This window comes from Lemur catta, chromosome 19 (assembly GCF_020740605.2).
Source record: "Lemur catta isolate mLemCat1 chromosome 19, mLemCat1.pri, whole genome shotgun sequence".
In the NCBI taxonomy this organism is placed as follows: domain Eukaryota; kingdom Metazoa; phylum Chordata; class Mammalia; order Primates; family Lemuridae; genus Lemur; species Lemur catta.
Window position 1 is genome coordinate 14,745,498 of NC_059146.1, and position 25,324 is coordinate 14,770,821.

Here is a 25,324-nt window from a genome sequence, read left to right on the forward strand (position 1 = left end):
TACATGTTTCCCACCTGGGACAAAGACACGCCTTCACAGCACCATGACAACCACACCAGCAACACAAGCACTTGGGTTCCTGCAGGAAAATGAAAATCCTGAAAGGAAGCCAGGAGATAAAGCCTTACTATTCCTTGTTTCCCACTGGTAGGAAGTAATTACAAAAATTACTTTAACACAAAGCTTCTGGTGGATGAATAGTTTGTAATTTGAGGGGAGAAGCCTAGGGCTTAGGGATTAAATTAAAAATATAAAAAGCTGAATGATGTCATACAAGTGCTGCCACCCTCCCTTAAAAAGTAGACTGCCTAAAGTAAGCTTTTTAATGATAATAATGTAAATATTCTTAATAGATTGTCAAGGGTATATTTTGTTTTTTATCTGAGTTTAGATAAATGAATGATTTAATGGTGGGAGTGATTCTTTAATATTTTATTAACCATGCTGTTAGAATTTCAAATATAAAATAATTTTGTCCAAACTAAAGATGCCAAAAATAGATGTAATTTTAATACCCCTAAAGCAGAAACCAGAAAGAAGCAAATTAAACTTACCCACCATGATGAGGTAGACTAGTTTCTTAATCATAAGCATGCCAAGTTTATGTTTGTTGTTTAATGAAAAGGATGATATTCCTGTGCCAGAAACTGGCAGTGCTATGTGTTATCAACACCTGCCAGTTCTGCAGTAGAAGAGACCATTATTTATACTGCCAAATGTAAAACTGCTTTAGGTCTTATTCTTAAAAGAGTAATTCTAAAGAGAGCAGTGCATCTGTGGTTTTACTAGTTAGTTCAATATAGCTTTAAACAGCTCTTCATATTTTTCCACATTGCAAAGAACAATACAACTTCCCTATGAAGAGTCAAGGAAAGAGAATCTGCTATATGTGGGATTGACTGAGAGGTTTTTGTTGTTGTTGAATTGTACCATATGATGCATTATCTCAACAGTTTCAAAGCTGTGACTGTTACTGGAAACTCGAATATTCTTAGGGGAGAGGAAATGGAAATAAATGTTTGTATTTGGTCAACTGGAATAGCTTAGGGTTCTCAAGTGTGGAAGAAGCATAATTTTTGTTTCTGGTTTTAGTTTTGTGTTTTGAGGACATAGTGTCTGCCTCAACTATAGCAAATATTTTTCATGGGCTCCCAATTCCGTGCAATGTATACCTTCTGATTCTCAGTGATACAGTTGGGAATGAGAGAGCAGAAGGCAGAGACATTTTAACCATCCACAAGCCAATACCTCCCACATGACTCCCAGGCTGATCTCTACATCGCTGCACCACAACATGCATATGAGGCCATTCGTGCATTGACTCTGGGCATGATTATGAGAATACACTAGGTCTTTTTCATTCACTCAGTATTTCAATAGATTTTCTAACTTCATCTATCCAGAATTGTACTCAGTTGTCATCCTTCACCAAGCCTATTTCTGAGTCTCACTTTATATGCCTGAATTCTGCAAAGATAATTCTCTAGTCTTCTAGATTAGAATTCTGAGTCTTCCTTGATCGATCTGTCTTTTTCTCTCCACCCCCAACATATACATCATCACAAAACACTGTCAGTTTTACTTCAATTTCTATCCAATTTAGTTCCATTTCTCCATTTCATTACTACTCACCTAGTCCAGGCTCTAATCGATTTTAATGTAGAGCACTTGACACAAACTACAGAACTCAAAATGAACGGCAATTCTGATGACCTAAACTGCCAAAGCAAGAACTGTGCAGGCAATTACTGTGACAACTAGCAAAATACGGCAGAGTATTTAGAGGGGCCATACTGATGAACCCCTGCTGGGTCAGAAATGGTTTGCATAGGATCAAAACACCTCCTGATGACTTGCTGTCAGAGAAATTTATGAAGACCATGGTTCTCAGACAAATTTCTTTCTAACTAAGTACTAGCCTATGCATTTTATTCCTCTGCCTATAACTCATTAAGAAAGACCTCATATGTCTCCTAAAATCACATCATGAAGTGATCCAGAAAAAGTACTATGTTATGTGGTGCTTTAGCTTTCATTTATAAATCAATATACCTTTCTGACCCTAGAATTTGTTCAATTTTACATTTTAGAATGATGAAATACATTATAAAAATATATTTTTAATTTATGCTTGGAAAGTATTTAGTCTATGAGAAAGCTTGGCTCTCAGTGCTGTGACCAAGCAGTTAAAAGAAGAATTTAAAGGCTACAGTGTGCTACTTAAAAGTTCTGAATCTAAATTACTTTTGACCCTAGGGAAGAGTTCTACTTCTAACATACATGGTTACAATTTAAGATTCTCAAAAGGAGGTAAATTGCTATTGCCCACAACTCAATTGAATCAGAACTTCATAAATAAGAAAATAAAAATCATTATGCTCATATTAAGGTTTATCATGGAACATTCTAAGAGAACTGAATAGTTTTATTTTGATTCAAATTTAGGGTAATTGAGAGTTAAAGGAACTCCTTGTGCTTTGACCCATGATCACTGAAAACTTTCCCAAAATGTATTACCCTAATTTGTGGCCCACTTCTACTATAAAGCAATCTTCTATTCATGACTGGAAAACCAAATAAACACTCTTCCATGTCTGCATTCTTCAAAGCAACTCTTATTGTAAACTGAGCGTGTTAATGCTGATGCTACTGGAATTGATATTTTGAATAATTTTCTAAAATATTAATAATGTTCCAAATTTCCTTAATCCTATCCAATTCATTTAAGTGTATATACCCTGTCTATTTAACTTACTTCTCCTATTCTATCTATCATCTAAAAATACAATTGGTATTACTCATAATATTTCAATAAAAATATAACCTTCTTTCTTTCCTATAAATATCAGACTAATGAAAGATACCAGGGCTAATATTTGTAGAAATAGATGCCTTCAGGGACCAAAGTGTGCTAATAGGGTAGAGCTTGATGAAACTATAGTCATGACAGGTGAAGCGAATGGGAGGACAGCCACAGTAGCTAACTGGGCTTCCCGCTCCCCTGCACAATGCAATAACATGAGGCCCATGCTTTTCTGAAACATATTTAACCATTTCTTTGAAGGATATCAGAAAACAAGAGTTGCAGAAAAAGCGCTATATCCTACTATCTATATTTTGACATCACCAGTCTTCTGATTTTAGAAGGACACTTTTAGAAAATGAAAACACAAATGAGGAATAAGAATAATGTATTCACAACATGAAGGCAAACAACGTCTCGTTGTTCAACGTTAACAAAACTCTTAACATGCAAATCTTTTGCAAAGGTATTTAATATTAATAGTTAATAAAATGACAGCATTGATTAAGCACCTACTGCTGTTGAATGTTATACTCAGCAATTTGCATATATTATGTCTGTTACTTAATATAATTGTGCAGTATATCTTAATTCTTTATTCACAGATTAAGAAATTGAGTCTCAAAAAGATTAAGTACTAATCTAACAGAACAACTTGGTGTTACAGAGTTATTACTCACGCCAACTCTAACTGCAAAGCTCATTTCCTTTCTGTTACACTACACTGACTCCATAAGCTAGGCACACATTTCATAGTCCTGTTGTTCCAACTCAGAAACTTCTCAAAAAGTTTCAGCTGTGTTAACTTTAAATTTATCTTAAATGATACTATTCCATTAGTACAGCATATTAAGGAAAGCTGGCAGCATCTGAAAATCAAACTAATTACTAGGTAAAAATTCTCAAAAGAATTTTGTCTCAAAAGATAAATTATTGATAGTATAAATTAACATTATTTATATCCCTGGCATTTCCCTCAGAGAAATTTCCTTATTCTTAATTAAGAAAGTTGTCCTGGCAAAAGTAGCATAGCCTTTTTGAGATTTGGCAAAAAATAGAGATTCCCAACATTCCTTTCTTGTCTGTGAGGGGAATTTCCCTATCTAATTTATAAGCATATCTCCTTCAAACCAAGTTACTTTCAGATTCATTGAAACAAACACTCAAAAATAGAAAATTTTCGGCAAGGTGTTGTGGCTCAAGCCTATAATCCTAGCACTCTGGGAGGTCGAGAAGGGAGGATTGCTTGAGCTCAGGAATTTGAGACCAGCCTGAGCAAGAGTGAGACCCCCAGCTCTACAAGAAGAAAAATGAAAAAAATATCCATTAGCCGGACATGGTGGCACATGCCTGTAGTCCCAGTTACTCAGGAAGCTGAGGCAGGAGGATTGCTTGAGCCCAGGGGTTTGAGGTTGCAGTGAGCTATGATGACACCACTGCACTCTACCTGGAGCAAAAGAGCAAGACCTTGTTCCCTCCCCCCCAAAAAAAGGAAGAAAAAGAAAAAGAAAAAAAACAAAGACTTTCATGGGCCATACTTAACTTGACTTTTGTGGGTCTAACCTACTTTGAAATAAAATTCATCAGAAGGATTTGAGTCACTGTCTCCTTCACATTGTAAAAAGTTTTGCAAAATAGACTTTAAAGTCAAATAGCATAAATATTTTCAAATATATCCGTCACACTCGTCTTACAACAAAATGAAACTCTTTGCCATGCCAATATACCTCATTTTAAAAGTTTTAAAATAACATTAATAATGTATACGTTAGATACTTCTGGAAAGCACAAATATTTTCAAATTTTAACATAAGCTAGAGAAAAGATAGCTTTAATGCAAAACTTGTAAAAGAAAACATAAATAACAAACATATCGAGGATATAAGAATGCACTGGAATAATACCAATAGTATATATCTCTCTGTGCATTTTTTAAAAGGCAAGCCATGTTTTATGATTTATAAATATGAATTCTTTTGCCACTCCCACAAAATATAAGAGCACATGATAATCACATTCCGTTAATTGACAGGAGAGTTGTTTTCATATCTTAAAATTATATTTAATTATTAGGCTTTGCCAAAGATGCCTACCTCTGTAGTGGAAGTCTCTGGACATGTCTATGGGACCCCGTTCTACTGCTGACCTCTTGTAGACAACGTGAATCCTTCCTTTTTCTTCCTCCATCTGTTTACCTCTTTCCAAGGGTTCAATGAAATACTCTTCATTATCACTTTTTATCATTCCAGCCTAGAGAAAGCATAAAATGTGTTAACTTAAAAAAATATATCTATCACCTTCAGCCCACAAGCACATCTTTTGAAATGGCAAGAATATAATTTGTGAAAGCTAATGCTTTTTCTTTCCACATTTGGCTATAAATTTAAAATGGGTAAGCTACTATTAAGTATCAATAATTTATATCAGATAGAAATTCATATATGATAGGAATTTTAAAAATTCATATAAGGTAGGATGCAAAATTCACATAGGGTAAGAATAAAGAAATCATACAATGTACACATTTTATCAGACTGAAAAAGCAGCATATTTATATACTCTACTCAGTATTTTAGCTCTAAAAGAAATCTTATGGGACACAGAAACTCACAAAAACATCTCTAATTTCCCATAATAACCCATGATGGAGCTGTTGTCCATGCATCTTAAGTATTTTTTTAACTCATTTATGTCTCTCTCCCTAACACTATGATATAAGAGGGAGGAGTTCCATGCTACATTCAGTTATTTCTGTCTTTAAATAGCCTCTTTATCTTCTGTGGAAACCCCGCATTGCTAATATTTATTAGTTTGAAGAACTAACTCATATTTGTCCTAGCTTAATCTAACTTCATGATACATATTTTTTTCTGCCTCAAGCTGTATCCTTGCACACTAAAAAGCCTACCCTTACATTCAATTCCTCCCATCTCTCTATTTATAGTTTTTTCTGACTCTCTCTCATCTTTTGATTACTCAGAAAGTACCAGGGCTATACCTAGTACTATAGCTGAAGACAAATGATGGTTTTTGTCTAAAATGTGTTCTTCCTTAAGTATCAAGTCCACATACATTCAAGTAGTTGCAGGTAATATTTATAATTTAAAGGTCCTACAATAATATGTAGTATTTATTTGACTGTTAGCATATTCATTTGAAAACAAAATTGAATAAATAATGGTGTGGAAATTGTAATTATTTTGAAAACATATATCAGATTTAGAGATAAGTCTTATCTTTATTCTGAAGCCCTTAATTTATTCTGTATTTTCACACATAAGGTCACTGGCTCTCATGGAATATAGGCAAGGGAGGGGATTCTTACCCCTTCTATTAATAACTGTCAGTTGACTGTCTCTGCCATTATGGTGTCAAGCAACAGAGAAATGAAAGGGAGGTACCCCTCACCAAAGAGCATATGTTTTCAGCAAATATGCCTCTGACTATAGCTTCTCTGTTTCATTCAAATCTTTCCTCTCCTTTCTATTCTGCCTTCTACCACGAGGTATGCTCTTCTCCTTCTTCCCCTTGATAATCCTCACGGGGAATTCTTCAAGGCTATGGCATTTCTACATGCCCCTTCTATACCCACCTTCATGCTGTGCACATACAAATTGCCCTTGAACCTATGGAGACATATCTTGCGGGAAAACATCACCAAAGTAATTCCACCATTCTTTGTCCTCACCCTCTGGAACAAACGCCCGCCCTTCACTTAAGAGAACACTGGGCTACTGGTCCTTCAGTAGTAATGCTGATCTTCCAGGCAGACACTCCAATAATTGAGCTTTTTTCTCATCTTGCTAATTACTTTTTACCTACTTGTGTCCTGTGAAATACACAGTATTTTTCACAAGTGGCAATGATTAATGCTTTTCTCTTCAAAGTTGTTCAATGTCAATGGATTCATCTCCTCTACAAATATAATTTCCAATATTTTCTCATGTTTTTCAATTTTCATTTTAATTTCTTCAACATGATGGTCATATTCTTATATCTCTTATTACCAGTAATTTCAATACTCAAGGCTTTTTCCCCTCTTGGGCATGGATGGATTAATAATGTCCATAAAAAATATCCAAACTAGGTACAAACACAGTACACATATAACAAGTTAATAAAACAGCACCAGGTCCATGGCTAAAATGCCCAGGCCCATCACTAACACCATCTGTTGGTAGCAGGAGGCATGAACTGGCTTTATCTTAGAAACATAAGTCTGTTGATATATAAGTTGAAGTTCATCAGTGGGGGAGTTTCAATACTCATCTTTATTCCAGTCTTTTCTAGCATCAAATCTATTTAGGCACCATGTTCTGTGAAGTCTCTTACATTCTTCTCTCATTCTCCTATTTCCACTAACACTTCCTTTTCCTCATACCTCACCAATGTCGAGTTACCACACACCTCATCATTGTTCATTTGGATTATAGAGATGCTCTATCTTGACCCTTTCCATAGATCATAATGATTCTCCCAGATGAGTTCCTGACTCTGGGTAGAAATACCACCACTGACACAGTCAGTTCTTCTGAGCAATGGGCAGTGGGTTTGAAAGTCATTGGGAAAGCAGTGAGGATTAGCCCACATGCCCACCGAAAACATTTCTCCACACCTTCTATGGCAAACATCCAAATTCCAGGCCCCACCATGTTACTTCCCCCCACTAGGCCACAGGTCAAACAAAATTTAACACAATTAAACACCTCACTTAGAAATCAAAGAAAATTTAAGTCAGGTTGAGGCGACATTAGTGACAAGGCAAAAGCTGGGTAACGTGACCTCTAATAACTCCATGGATAGAAAATATGAATGTGTGCCCTTTTATTTACTAATTTAAGCAAAGTTTAATGAAAAAAGTACCTTATATAAAGCATGGTACTAGACACTGTAGAAAATAAAAGATTGTCAAAGACATAGTTCATTTGTTCTCATCTGATTAAATCTAGTCAAATAAATAAAATAGAAGCCTAAAGGTATTCAAGGAGGTATGCTATGGAAAGTCCAGAAAGTAATTCATACGGCAATTCAGTCTTTTCCTCCACAGTCTCACTATACACAGCAAACTATCAGTGGGAGCTGTGGATTCTGCATCCAAAATTATCTATTTCAACTGAAATGTTTCAAGTCCACACCACAATAAACCTTCACTTCAGCCACTGCTACTGTTTGTTTACACTGCCTCGCATCTTCACATAGCATGGCACATAGCACATTACAGTAAACATATTTTATTTTGTTTTGATTAATTCTGCACATAGGCTCTTTGACAGCCTTTTGGAGGGGATACTGATGAAACAGTGATCTATGCTAAAAAGCCAGCTGCAAAATTCGCCTCTCATCTGGTCAACTCTTCCAGCTACATCACTCAACTCAAACACTGCCAAGAATCAGAATTAAGTCAGATAGCTGCTGAGGATGGAAATAGCTACCACAAAGGCCACACTCCTTACTCACTAGGAGGGGTCCCTACAGCCACATTTGACACCCAATTCTAATAAACTAGGTTAGATGGTTTTCTAATTCTCATCAGAGTATAAATGGCAAACAAGAACAAGGAGCATGGGGTGCAGGGAGTTTCAGATGAGATAATGTCTACGGATGCCCTTTACAAACTATAAAGTCCTACAACAAATTAGAACACTAGTTTTTATATGTGTATAATAATAAATATCAGTCACCAAGAAAAGACTAACTTGTGTTTCACCTGACTTAAAACAAACAAAAAAAAAATCAGTCTGAATGACATTTTAAAGAATTCTATCAAAAATTACAAAGTTTTCTTGGGAATTCTGTGCTAGATATTCTAAAAATCTTATGCCATGGAAACTTTCCACTTTTAATTATAACACCTAAATGATGTTTTACTGTAGTTCTTCTCAAACCTGTTAAGGAAGGAGAGTAGAGCTAGGTATCTTCTTTTTGGTACATCATGAACTAGGTACCAAATATTTAATATGCAATGACATAACTAAATATTCATCATTTTGTGCTAAATTGGTTAGAATCTTATAGTAGGTTATAATGTTGAAAAGCAGTAATGTATTTGAAATGTCTGGAAAAGACACTGAGAAAAATTTATATTAATATTGTATGTAAGAGAAATTAAAAAACGTAAATAGAATATTTAAGAAAGACTCATTATACTCAGTGATACGATAGTATCATCTTGGTTCACTAAGGGTCCATGAAAATGCATTTTGAGACTCGCCATTTCACTGTGTTGCTTCCTCAAACATCTATCAATGTACCAAGTAAACACATTGTCTGGTTCCTATTTTACCATTGGAATGGACATGTATTATTATATGAAGATGATTCTTAAATATTTCCTGAGTTTCAGGTGGCACTTCCGTGGTTTCTCCAGAATTTCTGCAGGGGAGGCCAAATGGTTGAGAAGGGCTGGAAAGCACAGTGAGTAGAATCGATGTGAAGCTGTATTTGCAAACCAAAGTTGCTATTTGTCCATTTAAACTAAAGAAGCTCCATTACTTAGGATGTATTCGGAAAAGGCTCATGAAATATAAGAGGTAGCTAAAATATCCGCCAAGTCGTGACATTGATTTCCATAAAGTCTTCCAAAGCTAGAACTAATTTTGACTCCTTTTGGACTCTCAGCATTGTGTCTATATTTCTATGGTACTTATCACTGTCAGTTTTGCATTTACGTTATCTGTGCTAGTGCCTGGAAATTAAGAGATGTTGAATAAGATGTTAACTGAACCCACACATATAAATCTGACTAAATGCCAGATTTATATTTGAGTTTGGCTGGCATTTCACTCAACAATGATCCTTCTGGATGCCTTGTGTATCTCGACAGCATCTAACACAAACTTCTGCAAATGGTTGGAGTCCTAAATTAAAAAAAAAAAAAAAAAGATTATGGCATCTCAACCTACAATTCAATTAACGGCTAAAGCAAATGGATCTCACTATTTCAGTTCCTTAATCTCCAACCCTCTGCTGCGTGATTCTTATCAAAATATATATGGCAAGAAATAAAATGCTAGAAAGACTTTCTGAAAAACTAAAGGATTTTTCTATAATCCTTTGATCTAATTCCCCTAATTTTCCCTAATCTCTGCTACCAGCTCCTGACTCCATTAAGCCAGGCCACAGTTATTTGGGCCCCAAATAGGAATGCTTTCATTCAACTATACTAAAGTGTTAAAATATAGGGCTATGATGAAGGTGATTATACAAAAAGAGCCCTAGGAAGCTCATTATTGCAATAACAGTAAATTTGTCATTAGGAACTTTTCTCATGACCAAACTCTATTTGCTATGTGAGAATCCAGGAAAAAAATACTCACAGATTTTAGTAATAGGAACAGTTTTACTTGCCTGAGAAACTGGTTCATTTTTATTTTATAGGCACTGTATATTATGTAACTAATTAGTATCTACAAGAAAACTCAGAGTCAAATCTGTATCCTACCTTTAGGACAATCTTATGCCATGAATCCTTGGATACTGACTGTTTCTTAGACGTTGTTTTCCTTCTCTTATTTTCTCTTCTCACTGACTTATTCTATTTTCAATATCTTATTAAATGAATGCATATAAACTACTACATATTGTTTGTCATACTGAAGAAGGTAGATGTGAATAAAGCACAAGTCCTATACTTCAAGCTAAAACCAAAACATTATGGTTTACATGAAACAGAAAGCATATTCTTCTAGAAATGTGCAAATTCTACATTTTAGCATGTTTAACATTAACCAATATTTCACAAATTAACAAGTGTTTTTGAAAAAGTTGAGGATGCATAAATTATCATTTTTATCATTCTTAGCAAAATGTGATGGTTTGTAAGCCTAACTCTTGCTTTACTTTAATTTCTTAATGATTCGCACTATACAATGGTCACACAAATATGAAATGTATAAAATATATTTATTTTTAATTAGGGTGTTTGTTTCTATATCACTAGGGATTCCATCTATACTAATAAGTACACATAAATTATAATCTCACTCATCTTGGCAGAAGGCATATTTGAACCATATCAAATGTTTTTTATTCCTTTTCATTGCTTTGTGAAACATACAGCAAAATCAAATAAACAACAATATCAACAACAAGAAAATTGAATCAAAGCAGTCATCTACTCTACTTCTTGCTGGCGTGTTTTTCTCTAAAAATTAAGTTATGTGGCTGGAAAAAGGATTAGCCCTGTATTGTTTTTCTATTGTTGCTGTAACAAATTACCACAAATGTAATGGCTTAAAACAATATAAATTTACCTTTCAGTTCTGTAGATCAGAAGTCTGACTTGTGTAAAGGTGTTAGCAGGGATGATTTCCAAAAGCCCTGAATGCATAGGTTCTATTCCCTTGCACCCCACTTCTCATCATGCCCATTCCCTACCCTCTCAACACCCCTCAGAACCCAAGGGTTTCATTAGTCATTCCCAGGCCACACTCTCTCCAATTCTAATGTAGTTGAAAACAAACTAAGCTGAAAGTTGCAAGAACTTCCCACTTTAGGTGAGAGTGGGGTCCAAGAAATTCCACTGCATTCCCCTCATGGGTGTCAAACGCTTTTATTCCAAGTCTCTGCTGCTAACAGTAACAGCCAACTGTGGCAATGCTCCCTCTTTCATTCAGCTAATTATGCTGGGGGCTCCCAGGTAAGCTTCTCTGTCCTGCGCCAAATGAGGTCATGAGGAACGGAGGTGAGACACACGCGTGCATTTGCCAGGGCTCTCTGCTACACGCCTCACCCAAGAGCACAGGGGATGAGGTAAGAGCAAAGAAAACCAATCTGCAATTCAAAGCTAGAAAATATGGCTACAGATTCATAGGACTGGCCAAGCGAAAGCAATAAAGAGCACAAGCGAAAGGCTGAGACAGAATATGAACTTCTGCCTTTACAGTAAAAAATCTACTCTAGCCCTTCTCCGTCGCCTCGTATATCATGTGCCTAGTATAGATGTGCCTCGACAGACATAATAAATTTCCACAAAGAATGGTAAAAGATCAAAAAATGTTAAGGCACAGAAAATAGAGGCTTTTTTTCTTTTGCAAAAGGAAATAGGAAGTTGAAAAACTGAAATTATGTGACACTTTTAAGTACCTTTTATCATTTAAAAGTCAGTTTATTAACCCAACACCTAAAAAAAGTGATGTGTACTGTGGGTCACCCCTAGCTATTGTGCTTGGACAATTACACGGAGAAAGGATGGGACCACAGCAAGAGAAGAAGAGGAAGAATGATGCGCAGGGAATTGAATTTGGATTTGAGCTGGAGGGGAGGTTTCACCTACCCTCATGTTCAGAAAGTCCTAACAATCTAGTAAAATATTTTTCATAAGTGTTTGATGGTTATGGAAAGTAGAGCACACAAAATATTTTATTCATTTATAGAAAACCTTGGCTCCTTTTCATAAAGAGCATAAATCATCACCTAGTGTATCTGGTCTTTTTTTTCATATTAAGGCATTTTATCTAGCAATTTTCCTCAGTCATGATGAGGTTTATAAGGACATGCAAGAAAACCTCTAAGAAAAGATTTAAATTAGATAACTAAAGCCATGATAGGGTCAAAGACTAAAAACCTTAATTTTATTAACTTGGTCGATTCAGCAAATCAAGAGAACCCTTTTGCTTAAATGCTCATTATTTTTTTAATGCTCTTTCCATTAAAATACCTAATTGGCAGGCTTAAAGATAAGATGAACCTATCTTGTCTTAGCATAAAAGAGGTACCCTAGCTTGGCTAAAACAGAATTTAGGTTCAGGTCACAGCTTCGCTATTAATTAGTGTTACTTTTGAAAAGCCATTTAACCTCTCTGGAGCTCAGTTTCATAATCTGAAAAATTAAAAGAGTTTGACTAGATAATCTCTAAAACATCTTCCAATTCAATTATTCTATTATTTAAATTATATTTCAATATCCAAGCTCCCAGGAAACATGTGAATTTGAAAAGCTGTTCCCTGACAATATCCTGAGAGTCACTTATTCCCATAATATATAACTTAAATATGATTGTAAGACTAATATAGTTAACTCCTTAAGAAAGTAGGTCGCAAACTTTAGTGTGCCAAAGAATTTAGGTCCCAACCTCAGAGACTTTTCCATGTTCCAACTCCAGAGAGTCTGACTCAAACACACTGGGATGGGGATCAGAAATCTGCAATTTTAACAAGCCCTTCAATGCTGCAAACAGTAGTTGCCTGGAAATTATAGTTAGAGAAAAACTGCTTAAAAATAATGTGCCAATCAAAATGAATTTTTGAATGTTTATTCCTTTACTTCATAACAAATTTTAAGATGGCTATTTAAAGGAAACATGAGTAAATGGAACCTATGAATTAAACTCTATGTAATAATTAAAATACATAATAGTCACCTACTAAAGATATAATAAATAAATACTGTACACATTTCACAGGTTTTTAAGAGTTTACAGAATGACTCAAGGTGTCTTAACAGTTATAAGAAAAAATTTTAAATTATGTTCTTTCATTCAGTAGGAAACAGATATCTACCACCAGCTGTCACAGGAGGGAAAAAGCTTTAGAAATTCCAACAATTAAAAAATAGTTGAAGGGAAACGTAAATTTCAAAAGAATCTAACTTTTTTATTTTAGAAATTATTCAAAGCAGCATTATTACACATACCAAAGTACATGGTCATTCCATACCTTCTTGCGTGAAGGAAATTAGTAACTAATAATTTTTTTTTTTTTTTTTTTGAGACAGAGTCTCACTTTGTTGCCCAGGCTAGAGTGAGTGCCGTGGTGTCAGCCTAGCTCACAGCAACCTCAGATTCCTGGGCTCAAGTGATCCTCCTGCCTCAGCCTCCCGAGTAGCTGGGACTACAGGCATGTGCCAGCATGCCCGGCTAATTTTTTCTATATATATTTTTAGTTGTCCAGATAATTTATTTCTATTTTTAGTAGAGACGGGGTCTCACTCAGGCTGGTCTCGAACTCCTGAGCTCAAGCGATCCACCTACCTCGGCCTCCCAGAGGGCTAGGATTACAGGCATGAGCCACCGCCCCTGGCCAGTAACTAATAATTATTAAAGCTAGGGTTGAACACTATGCTACATTCTGAGGGTATATAAAAGATATAGTCACTCCTCCTAAAAAGATAAGCTAGATCACAATCAACCTTAATAGAGTTAAAAATCAGTAATGACAGGTATAATTTATAGCAATTCTGCTTGTAAATAGGAATTCAATCCAGACAGGTTCAACTACTCCTTCAACACTTGCTATTTTCCTTCTGCTGCTGGGTGGATATGAGAAAGCCTATATCATGGTCAATATCTCCTATGACAGTGTTCTTCAGACTTTAAAGTATAAATGAATCACCTGGAGAGCTTGTCAGAATGCAGATTCTAATTCAGTGGTCTAAAATTCAATATTGCTAATAAACTCCCAGGTGATACTAATGCTTCTGGTCCCTACCCAACACTTGAGCAGCAAAGCCTCAGGGCATTTCAACTTCATTGAGTTAAACAAAGGAATTCCCTTGAATTAAATGTAGGCCACTATGGCCGACTGCATTTTCCAAAGATGGCCGTGTCACAGTTTTCTTCTATCCCACATGCCTTTCTCAGTGTGATCGTGCCACTCCCTCATCAAGATGTACAGTTTCATCTCTCTCCCCTCTAATCCAGGCCACCTTTCTTTTGTGACTCTCTTGTAACCAAAAGAATGTGGTAGAAGTGTCACTGCATGGCTTTCTGAACCTAGATGTTGCAGCTTCTGCCTTGGTCTCATGGAACACTCTCTCCCCAGACACTTCCTCTTGGAACCCAGCAGCCATACTGTGAGAAACCCAAGCTACAGGGAGAGGCTACATGTAGACACTCTGGTGACAGTCCACGCCTTACAATCAGCTAAGCCCAGGCACCAGGCATGTGAATGAAGGAGCCTCCAGAGAGCCCCACACTCAGCCATTCAAGTCACTCCCAGCCTTTTGAGCACTCCCACATGGGGACCCAGACATTCTGGATTAAACACAAACCATCCACACTTGCCCTCCCTGAATTCCTAACGCACAAAATCCATGAACATAATAAAATAGCCTGTTTGTGGTGGTTTGTTACTCAACAATGTAAAACTAAAAGAATGGAATTAGAGTTAAGGCAGAGAAAGAATGTCATGAATAAAGGCAAAAACTTGATCCTACATTTTATTTTTAATAGTTCAGACAAAGTTGTGCAGCTGAGAGAGGGAAGGTATGGTGACAGACACAAAGCAGCCAAAATTATTAAGAGAACTCATGGGAAAAGTCTGGCTGGAACAGACGGTGAGTTCTGAGATGAGGCAAGAGAATATAACAAATGTTATAATAATAATAATCTCTTAAATGGAGAGAACTGCAAGGGAACTTTGAAGGCATCAGTGACAAATAGTAACCAAGTGTAGATGGAAATCTGAGAATGGAACATGGACCGTTAGGACTTCAGGATGATTTTTTTTTTTTTTTTTGCATCAGTGAGACTTCTTTCATTAGACTAATTAGAACACCCGGAGAGCAAAATATAAATCAAACTGGAGAGAGCAAAGGAAAAGCTGTAAGGAGAGAAATAGAAGCAAGGCAAATAGAACACCCACAAGGAATAAATAGAACTTGGAAGAAAGAATTATGGTAGAATGGCTAAAATAGCTCCTACAATCTGGTGATACTTCCACTAAACAACTATTTTTGAAATTCTACTACAGGGGCATTCACTGTTCCAGGAACTGGGGATACAGTGAGGAACACAATAAAGTCACTGCCCCATTAAGCTTAAAATACTAGTGAGGACAATAAATAAGTAAATGGGTAAATAAAATGATAGGTTGAGCATCCTAATCCTAAAATCCAAAATTCGAAATGCTCCAAAATCTGAAACTTTTTGATGGCTGACATGAAGCCACAAGGAAAAAGTTCCATGCTTGACCTCATTTGACAGGTCACAGTCAAAATGCAGGTAAAACTTTTGTTTCATGCACAAAATTATTTAAAATGTTGTCTAAATTACTCTTGGGCTAAGTGTATAAGGTGTATATGAAACACAAATGAATTTCATGTTAGACTTGGATCCCTTCCCTAAGATATCTCATCATGTATATGCAAGTATTTCAAAATCTGAAAATGTCCAAGATCCAAAACGCTTCTGGTCCCAAGCATTTCAGATAAGGGACACTCAACCTGTACTTTCACATAGTAATAAGTATTATGAAGAAAATGAAGCAGAATAAAGGGACGGAATTATGCCAGGAAGGGAAAATGAGAGGAGATATATACAATGTGTATATACTAAATATAACCAAGAAAGGGTCTATAAAAAAAGGAGTAATAGTAGCAGTAGGAGTAAAATAGTAGAAGTAGTAGTAGTAGTAAACAGTAGTAGTAGTAATAAAAGCCTATGAGAAAGCAATAATGAGAGAAAAAGCCAGGAGTTATTATAGATAGTAAGGTTACCAGCAAATAAGAAGGAAGACCAAGCAGCTTCCTAACCACAGTCCACCAGCTGTTCCAGCCAGAAAATTAGGAGTCATCCTTGATGCTCTGTAGCAGAGGCGGCTGCTACTCGCCAACACCTGTGTTTTCCTCCTCTTCCGAGGTGCACAGGAGAACGGCACTTCCCAGTCTTCTCTACAATGAGGTGTGTCCAGACACTGGGCAGTGGAATGTGGGTGGAAGTGATATTTGCTCCTTCTTAGCCTGGCCCCCAAAATCCTCCCACCGCATCTTCCATGCCACCTACGCACCGGGGATCTGACAATGGTGACATCTGTTCCCCTCAGGTGTGTGCTTGCCCATGGCTCTAGCTTTCATATGACTTCCCTGTGTTTCCCCTGGAGGTCTGGGGACAATAACAATGCCTGGCTCTTGAAGGTTCTTGGTGCCACACCAGCCCATGTTGGTTCCTTATCCCTGCCCACACCTCCGTAAAGAGTCCCTTCATGAAGCCCCTCTCAGTTAAACATTTTAAAGAATGTCACTCACTGTTCCCTGCCAGGACCCTGACAGCTATACCATACTTCCTCATTAAAATATATAAAGATTATAATACATAAGTCTTAAAGAGAACTAATAAAACTGACAGAAAGTTAGAACTGAGAATGATCTTGGGAATCACCTTGAACCCATTCTCTTTATTTTATACCAATGGTATCAAGGACCAATGATGGAATTGATGAGTAAGTTTTTCCCCTTTTACATTTTCTACACACTAATTATATTTAGTTCACACCAAAAGAAAAAAAAATGTATATTATGTGCCAAACTTTTTATATATTTCAGAATATTTCTTTATGATATTTTCAAGAAAAAAAAATAACAAGATCCAATTCTTAAAATGAACACCCAGACACTAGTTCTACATTGGAACAGCATCCACCTAAGCTGGAAGGCAGAGACATACATTTCTCAGTTCTCATTCTTTCAATGAAATCCTACTCTGTTTATAGGGCTGCCAAATGGCTGAACCAGCCCCAAACAGTTTACAGTACTGAAATACGCTAACTTTTTCCTGATGATCCTCTTATGATGGAAAAAACAAGCTTTCACCAAAGCTCACCTTGATCATTAATGTCAGCTCCTGATCAAGAACCACACCCTGCCTGCAAGTCACATTAAGATGCTAAAGCATCTCTCCAGCTAGAAGCTCAGTAGTCATGGCATTTTCAAGTTCCAAAGATGAAGACATTTTCTAGTTTCCTTTGTTTTCCTCTAAATGTACCCTTGCTTTTTGCAGCTCACATCTCACATCTCCTATCTTGAGTTTCTTCTAGTATTCTTGTTCTGAGATGCAAAATTGTCTAATACATACCACTCTAAGAAAAGGAGAAGGCATATCTGTCAAAAAAGCTATACCCTGCTTCAAACCGAGCCTTGACTCTGGCACATCAAATATGGAGCTAAAGTGTGTGTCACTTTGAAGAGCTACATTTGTTGATCTAATGTGTGTTCCACACATTTTATTTAATTCTCCTGAATCTTTCTTCCCACACTTTTGCTGTATGAAAATGAAATTTCACACAGACTTGGTATTGTTCTACAACAAATTTATTAAAATTATATGCTGTTACCAAAATATGTCTCTTAATGTCATACTCTTAGTTAAACAGTATGCTTATGTATAGATGATTTTCCAAGCATTATATTTGTTATTTCTTACAAAGTCTCTAAAAAACATCAAGGTTCTTGATGTACTTTATTTGCATAGGAAGATGCTGAGCACTAATGTTTAACAAATAGCAAATGCCATGGATAGTTTGCTTTATTTTAGTTTTAAATATCATGTTTATATATGCATATAAAAATCTCCAAAAAGATATACAGTTGATTCTCGTTATTTGCAGTAGTTTCGAACTATAAAGTCACCACAAACACTGAACTAGCAAACACCGCACCATTGCTCCCAGGAAATACACAAGGTTTGGTTCCTGCTAGACTCTGGTCACAACATCTTCATCAACCCTAACCTTGTTTCAATACCTAACCTTGTTTTAAATGTGTTTCTCTTTAAAGACAACTCATATAAATACACTGCTAATTGATTAACTTTTATCTCATGTTCATCAGCACTAAAAGTCATGCCTGAACAAGCCTATCTAAAGATATATTTTCTCTGTAAGGCATGTCACACAGCATTCTCGCACTTAGGAACACTAGACAGCACTTCAGCACTATGCTTGGGGGACATTTTTAAAAAATTACCAACAGAAAGCACAAAACTGTGAAAAATGTGGCACTAAATAGACCTCAGAAAGTAAACTTGTTTACAGAATGAGAGTTGATAGAAGAAAACAGATCATTGCCTTGTTTGACCTTAGCTAGGAACATGCACATTTAGGCAACTCAAATTGTTTTGCTGCTCTGTGTAACCACAAAAGCTCCCTGAGTATTTATTTTGGGGCTACAAATAAATTTTAGTGAGTAAGCAAATTTGTAAATAAAGAATCTATGAGTAATGAGCATCAACTATGTATCAAAGTGTTAACTGACATTACACTTATTGACTGTATTTCCTGAATTTTTTACACTGAATGTGTATTTTTTAATATTTCCATTTGGAAAAATATAGATTTCACACTTCAGACACAAAAAACTCTGCACCTTCCGCTTAAAATTTGGATAGTTATGTTAACTTTGTATTAAGATTGTGTATTTACTTCTGAATTGACTTTTGATTCCTTCAAGACAGAACATGGCACTTAGGAAGTGCTAGATAACTGTTGAATGAATGGATGAATTTCTTCAATTGTTGAGTTTGCCCATACTGTTTACTTCTATGGAATATTTTATGTAGGTTATGTTACCTGATATTTATTCTATTAGAAAAAAAATTATGAAATATTTAATTTAAAAAACAAAAATAATTACTCCATTACATGGTAAAATAAAGAACCTCTTTATGTAAAATAATTGTTTTTCAAAACAAAATTTAGTGAGAAGAGTGTCATTGTTTCACAGTTTTGCAAATCTCTTTCTGTCTGACTTAAAAGAAGACAGCTGAGTTCTCCTGCCTGCTTCTGGATGCAATTCATTGTACGTAAAATCATATTTATCTCTTGTAGCATCTGTACACTACAGTGTACATCTGTCCACCGTACACTTCAGTGAGAATGAGAATCAAAAAAACAAGTAATTTTATTATGACAGTAATTTTGATCGTATAGACCTCCTGAAAGGGTCTAGAGGACATAAGATGAACAACCCCCCTGGTTTGCCTAGGACTATCCTGGTGTTAGTCTAATGTCCTAGGAAACCCTTCTGTCCAGGGCAAACCAGGATGATTGGTCACCCACTCGGTACTACACTTTGAGAACTGCAGTGCTAAGACAAAATCAAAAAGATCAACTTGCTTAAGACCATAACATCCACTAACTACTACCGTGCCTTCGAAATCACAAGGTGACTTAACTCACATATATCCACTATTACTGGCTACACATATATACACTATTACTTTTAGACAGTGTTTAATAGTAACATACTAATTTGAAATCAATGGACTCTTCTCAGTAGCATATGCCTAAAATAAATGTTTGATGTTATATTAGGTAAAGTCAAAATTAAGCTGTATTTAATTTTGGTGGTTTTGGAACTTGGGATTGAACCAATGTAACTTAATAAGTGGCCATTAAAATACATTTATTTTTAGAAAGAAAAGTAGTACGTGCCATTCCATTAAGTATTTATTCACAAAATGCAACCCGAAATCCTACTCTTATAGTAACTAATTACCTTGAGCAACAAACAACAAAAAACTATTTAGCTTCCTGATAATTAGCTCATTTTTTCAAAAAGCTTTACTGAATAAAGTATGTTAACTCTGCTTTATGACATTCAAGTGCCAAACCATGTTCTCCCTCCAACGCCTTCAGTTCCTCTTAAATGAAATTGTGTATGAGTAAATCTTTAGTCAAATAAGTCATTGCTTTTCATAATTTTTTTCCTTTTTTTTAGATGAAGCATTTCTTAAATGTTACATATATAACAACAGTGACCAGTATGTTTTAATAATTCCTAAGGTTCTTTTTTGCTAAAACATAAATGATAAAAATCATATTATTTAGATTAAAATGTTATAAAAATCACCATCGTAACTTGTGGTTTTCCTTCATGTGAGAAATTCAACATTATTGAATTGGCAATAGACATTCATTTCAAGCTCAAGATATTTTTCTTGCCATCTTTCTCACAAAATTAAATGTGTACCTACAGTTGCTATGTTACTGGTAAAAGCCTTACCTTGGCATAGTAATATTGTTTAAATAAATCATTTTCTGAAATGGTGTCTGCTGAAACTTTAAAATATTATTTCCCAAAGCAGTAATTCCCTAAAAAAATGTGGCTTCCTTCTCCAATTTTATTTTTATTAGATTTTATTTCATAAGTTCACTAAGAAGGATATTTATCATTTTTTAAAAAGACTACATCTAATAATGTCAATGTAAAATTTCAGAATATATGCAAAACATCAGATAACAGCTTTTCTACTTTAAGTAGAAAAAAAAGCAAAATACCCTGAAATACCACTAATATTTCGAACTTCACAATTTTGATAAAGGTTACTTTTACTGCCCGAATGATGATGATTATATCATACTAATTATACAAAAAGTAACAAAATGGACAAGTGAAAGATGAGCTTCACAGTATTTTTCAAACACATTTTTTTTTTTTGCTTTTTGTACATTTTTTTTTTAATTTCAGCATATTACAGGGGTACAAATGTTTAGGTTACATGTATTGCCTTTGCCCCACCCGAGACAGAGCTTCAAGCGTGTCCATCCCCCAGACAGTACAAACGTTTCAAAGGAGACAAAAGTCTGAATTCCATTTTATAACCATGCATCCAAATCTGGTAAAACAGTATCTAAAAGGTACTTTTATTGTAGATCAATTGCTCTATAGCACAAACATCACATCTACACACTAAAGTCCCTGCCATTAGTTTCTCCATAGTTTAGCTTACTCTCCACAAAGCCAAATTCTTAAAAGAGAAAAAAAAAAATCACTTTCTTGCTTAAAAAACTTCCATGGATATCTGTTTCCTAAAAGATGCAGTCTGAACTCTTTAGCATAGCACAAGATGCTCACTCAGTCCCAAAGCACCTCACTCTTGCCAATTTACTCCTTCAACAAGTAGGCCTGGAGTGCCTTTCAGCATCTGGCACACAGCAGACGTTCAAACGCACCTTTGGCAACAACCACAGCAACCTCCTTGAGAGCTCAAATTCCCACGAGCCTTTAAACACACCTACCCTTCTTTGAGTGAAGATACAGCACAGTGTAGGTAAGAGCTTTATACAAGAGGAACAACTCAAGAAAATTAAAATTTTTCACTGTATGAATTTTGTCTACCCATACGTAAAATCAAAATAATTTCACTAAGTCTCATGGGAGTGACTTATATCTATTCAATTTGGATTTCTACTTTTTTACTGGAAGAATTATCATGAGAAACTTGCTGTTACTTCTGTGTTTGTCATTTTTAATTGAAGCAAAGTTAACCTATGATAAAATGATTCACAGATCTTAGGTATTCAGTGCAATGACTTTTCATAATTGCAACTACCTGTGTAGCCAACACTAAAAATATGACACATATCTGTGGGTCTCAAAAAGTTCTTTCACGCTCCTTTGCAGTCAGTTTCTCTCTCCCTTCCCCGGGCAAGCACCTTCTAGTTTTTATCATCATAGATTGTTTTGTCTATTTCTGGACCTCATAGAAATCGAATCATCATGCATGTCGACTTTTTAAACTGGCTTCTTTCATTCAGCATCATGTTTTGACAAAATCTTTGTCTACCCCAAGGATTCACTCCATGTTCCAACATTCTTTGCAGATGAGGAGTACCCTGTTCCTGAATTTATAATGGCTTTTTTTTTTTATCAGAGGCTACGTCTTCATCATGGGGAGAAGTCTAAACAGAGTTGCTCTTGGTTTACTCATTAGCCAACTCGATACTGTAGCTACCTGCTTAAATAGTCACAGCCTTTTCCCACACAGAACCATCTTCTGATGCTCCCCAACCACATTATAAAATGGAACCCTTAACAAGGAGTCCCGGGTACGTGGCTACAGACACTGGTTCTGTAACTTAAGGATGCCAAGGCTGACACCTGGGCAGTCCTCTTGGCTTTTCCTTCATGGTCACTAGGTGACTGCTGCAGCTCCAGCCATCGTGTTTTCTTTGGATTCTGTGGATCAGGATTTCAGCCATGGCACAAGGAGGATGACTTGTCTTTGCTCCATAATGTCTACAGACTAGCTGGGAAGATTTAAAGTGCTTGGAAGGACTCAAATGGCTGAGGTCTAGAATTATCTAGACCAGAGGATCTTCCTGCACATGTTTGGCAACTGGGCTAGGATATCCCAAAGACTTGCTTCTCCATGTGGCTAGGGCCTCACAGTGTCGTGGCAGCGTTCTGAGAGATCACCCAGATTGAGAGCACTTAAGAGGATTGCTCCTTCGAACAGGATCATCAGAGTGCCAAGAAAGGGAGTATTACATGAAAAAGTTTACAATACATTTTAAGTAGTAGCAAGAAAGAGGCAGCTTTCTGGTTTTTTCATCATGAAATAAACTCTCTGGGGAGTCACTTGTCATTCATGTGGAAAAGGGTGACAGATACCTTGAATTCAAAAACTTGACTCGCCAGTGGAAACTCTTTTACCTGGGCTAGTCACCCAATGTCTTCAAACTTCAATTTTCCCCTTTGTATAATAATAGTAATACTACAATAATAGAAAGATTATTATTATACATACAAATTTACTACACTAGTACAAATAATGCAATGGAGTAATAATACTACCTTGTTCTATTAATGTGTTAAATAACTTATCTATCATGATGGCTGGAACATGGGAAGTCATTTTCATAATTTAGTTCTCTGCCCATATCTGCCTAGTAAAATCCTACTCAATCATCAAAACCTAGTCAAAGACATTTGTATGTAAAACTACTCCCTCACCAGGGCAGTCAGTTCCTTACATGTCCTTCATACTTTCATTTCAGCACTAAAATACCATAATTATGCATTCATTCATTCAACAAATATTTGTTGAGTGCCTACCATGTGTCAAGCACTGGGCTAGGGAGTGCTATATAATGTTTAGTAAAAACAGTTTGAGCCCCTACCACCATGAAGCTTACCCCCTAGTGTTAAAAATGTCTTTATCTGGACCTAGATAATGATTTGATTAAGAGTCACCTCTGTTATCTAATTCAGCACACTCCTTGGCAATTTCTAGATTCTCTCAAATGTTTTTTTAATTAATTTTCCATAAGAGATAGAGTAGATTAAGCCTTGTTCACAGTTAGTTCATTGTTAGGGAATCAAGTACAATCTGTATTAAAATAAATTAATGTAATTTCAACAGGTAATGTTTTCATTTAGAGGACTACATCCCAGAGACACTAGAAGGAAAAAAAAAGTAGGTTCAGGAAACCTCTTTCACATTCCCAGTTGAGTCAATCTTTTTCACATTTTTACTATTATTAGGTTAATTATGCCTCAAAGTCCTGGCAATAGAAAAGAATAATACTGGTCATTTGGTGATCATCTGTGGCCATTCAGGCATGATCTGTGGGTCCACTAGTTCCAACTCACACAAGCCTAATGGGCTACAGAATGACTACCCACGTCTCCCTGGAGACAAAGTCATATATTTATGGAACTGAAATAAACAGATAAGTAATCACCCTAATGAATCATCCTTGTGTTTATCATCATATGCTGCAAGAAGCTTTTAACACGCTCAATTGTGGGCTACAACGGCAGCAGGCAAGAGGAAGCACACTGCACAGCTGTGGCGTGTGTGTCTGGGCACAAATGGATCCAGTGCTGACTTCCCTTCTGGGGAGAAAATACAAACATATGAATGCACAGACAGTTCCTTCTCCTGTTCCTAGAAAAACAAATAATAAAAGAGTTCCCTGCTACTCTCACCAAAATCTAAATGGGGAGGCAAAAGAGGTACAAAAATCCCTGGGTATGACGCATGATAAAAATGTATTCCTCTCATGTCTCTCCAAGATCATAAAAAATCAGTTGGTAGCTGTCATCATGGTCTTACCCTGGATATTTAAGGATAAACATTAAACACCTTAGGATATTTTTTTCCAATTTAAATCTAAACCCAAGTTTATAGTTACTGTCTGTGTTAAAAATAATGTATTCACTTGTGAATTTCTCTAACTTTTTGAATCCAGGGATTTATTAACGTGGGCATTTTTGTTTGAGTGTGTGCTGAGAATTCTTCCTCTCTTTCATTCTTTTTCTGTGTGAAACTATAAACACATTTTAAGGAATTAAGTGGTCAATAAAGAAAGTCTCACACAATGAAGTGGTACACCTAAATGCTGGATATAATCAGAGGAAAATAGCATAAATCATCTATTCGACAGTGCAACTTATAATGGAAACTGAACGATACTAACGGATGAATGCAGATTACAGCAGGAGGAAATTCGTAATAGCGAAAAAGTGGAAAAAGCCAAATGTCCCTCGACTGAAGAATGGATCAATAAAATATGGTACAGCCATACAATGGAATACAATTCTGCAATAAAAAGGAATGAAGAACTGATGCCTGCTACGATGGGGATGAGCCCCGAAAACAGGCTAAGTGAGCGAAGCCAGTCACCAAAACCACACATTGTATGATTCCATTTATATGAAATATCTAGAACAGGCAAATCCACACAGACATAAAATAGATTAGTGGTTTCCTGAAACTGAAAGGAGAGGGAAAGAAATGGAAGGAAATGGAGAGTGACGGCTAATGGGCACAAAGTTTCCTTATGAGATGATGAAAATGTTCTACAATTGATTTTGGTGATGGCTACACACTGACTATACTAGAATCCACTGAATTTTAAGTAGGTGAATTGTATGTTATGTGAATTACATCTTAATAAAAATATTAAAAAACAGATAAATACATGGTAGCAGTAAATGACTCAGGCATCTACTTTGTGTATAAAAAGAACACATGAAAGAAATACATGCCCATGTTTATAAGCATAAATCTAAAAGGAAAA

General features: G+C 35.9%; 1 protein-coding gene across 1 annotated transcript in view; it reads right to left on the reverse strand.

Annotated features, from left to right (window-relative positions):
* The window catches only part of ADAMTS3 (ADAM metallopeptidase with thrombospondin type 1 motif 3), a 198,614-nt gene that overhangs the window by 97,810 nt on the left and 75,480 nt on the right, over positions 1-25,324 (reverse strand). Inside the window, exon 4 of the mRNA XM_045531009.1 lies at positions 4,897-5,053. Coding sequence (XP_045386965.1) covers positions 4,897-5,053 — 157 coding nt within the window. The remainder of the gene's footprint in view (positions 1-4,896; positions 5,054-25,324) is intronic.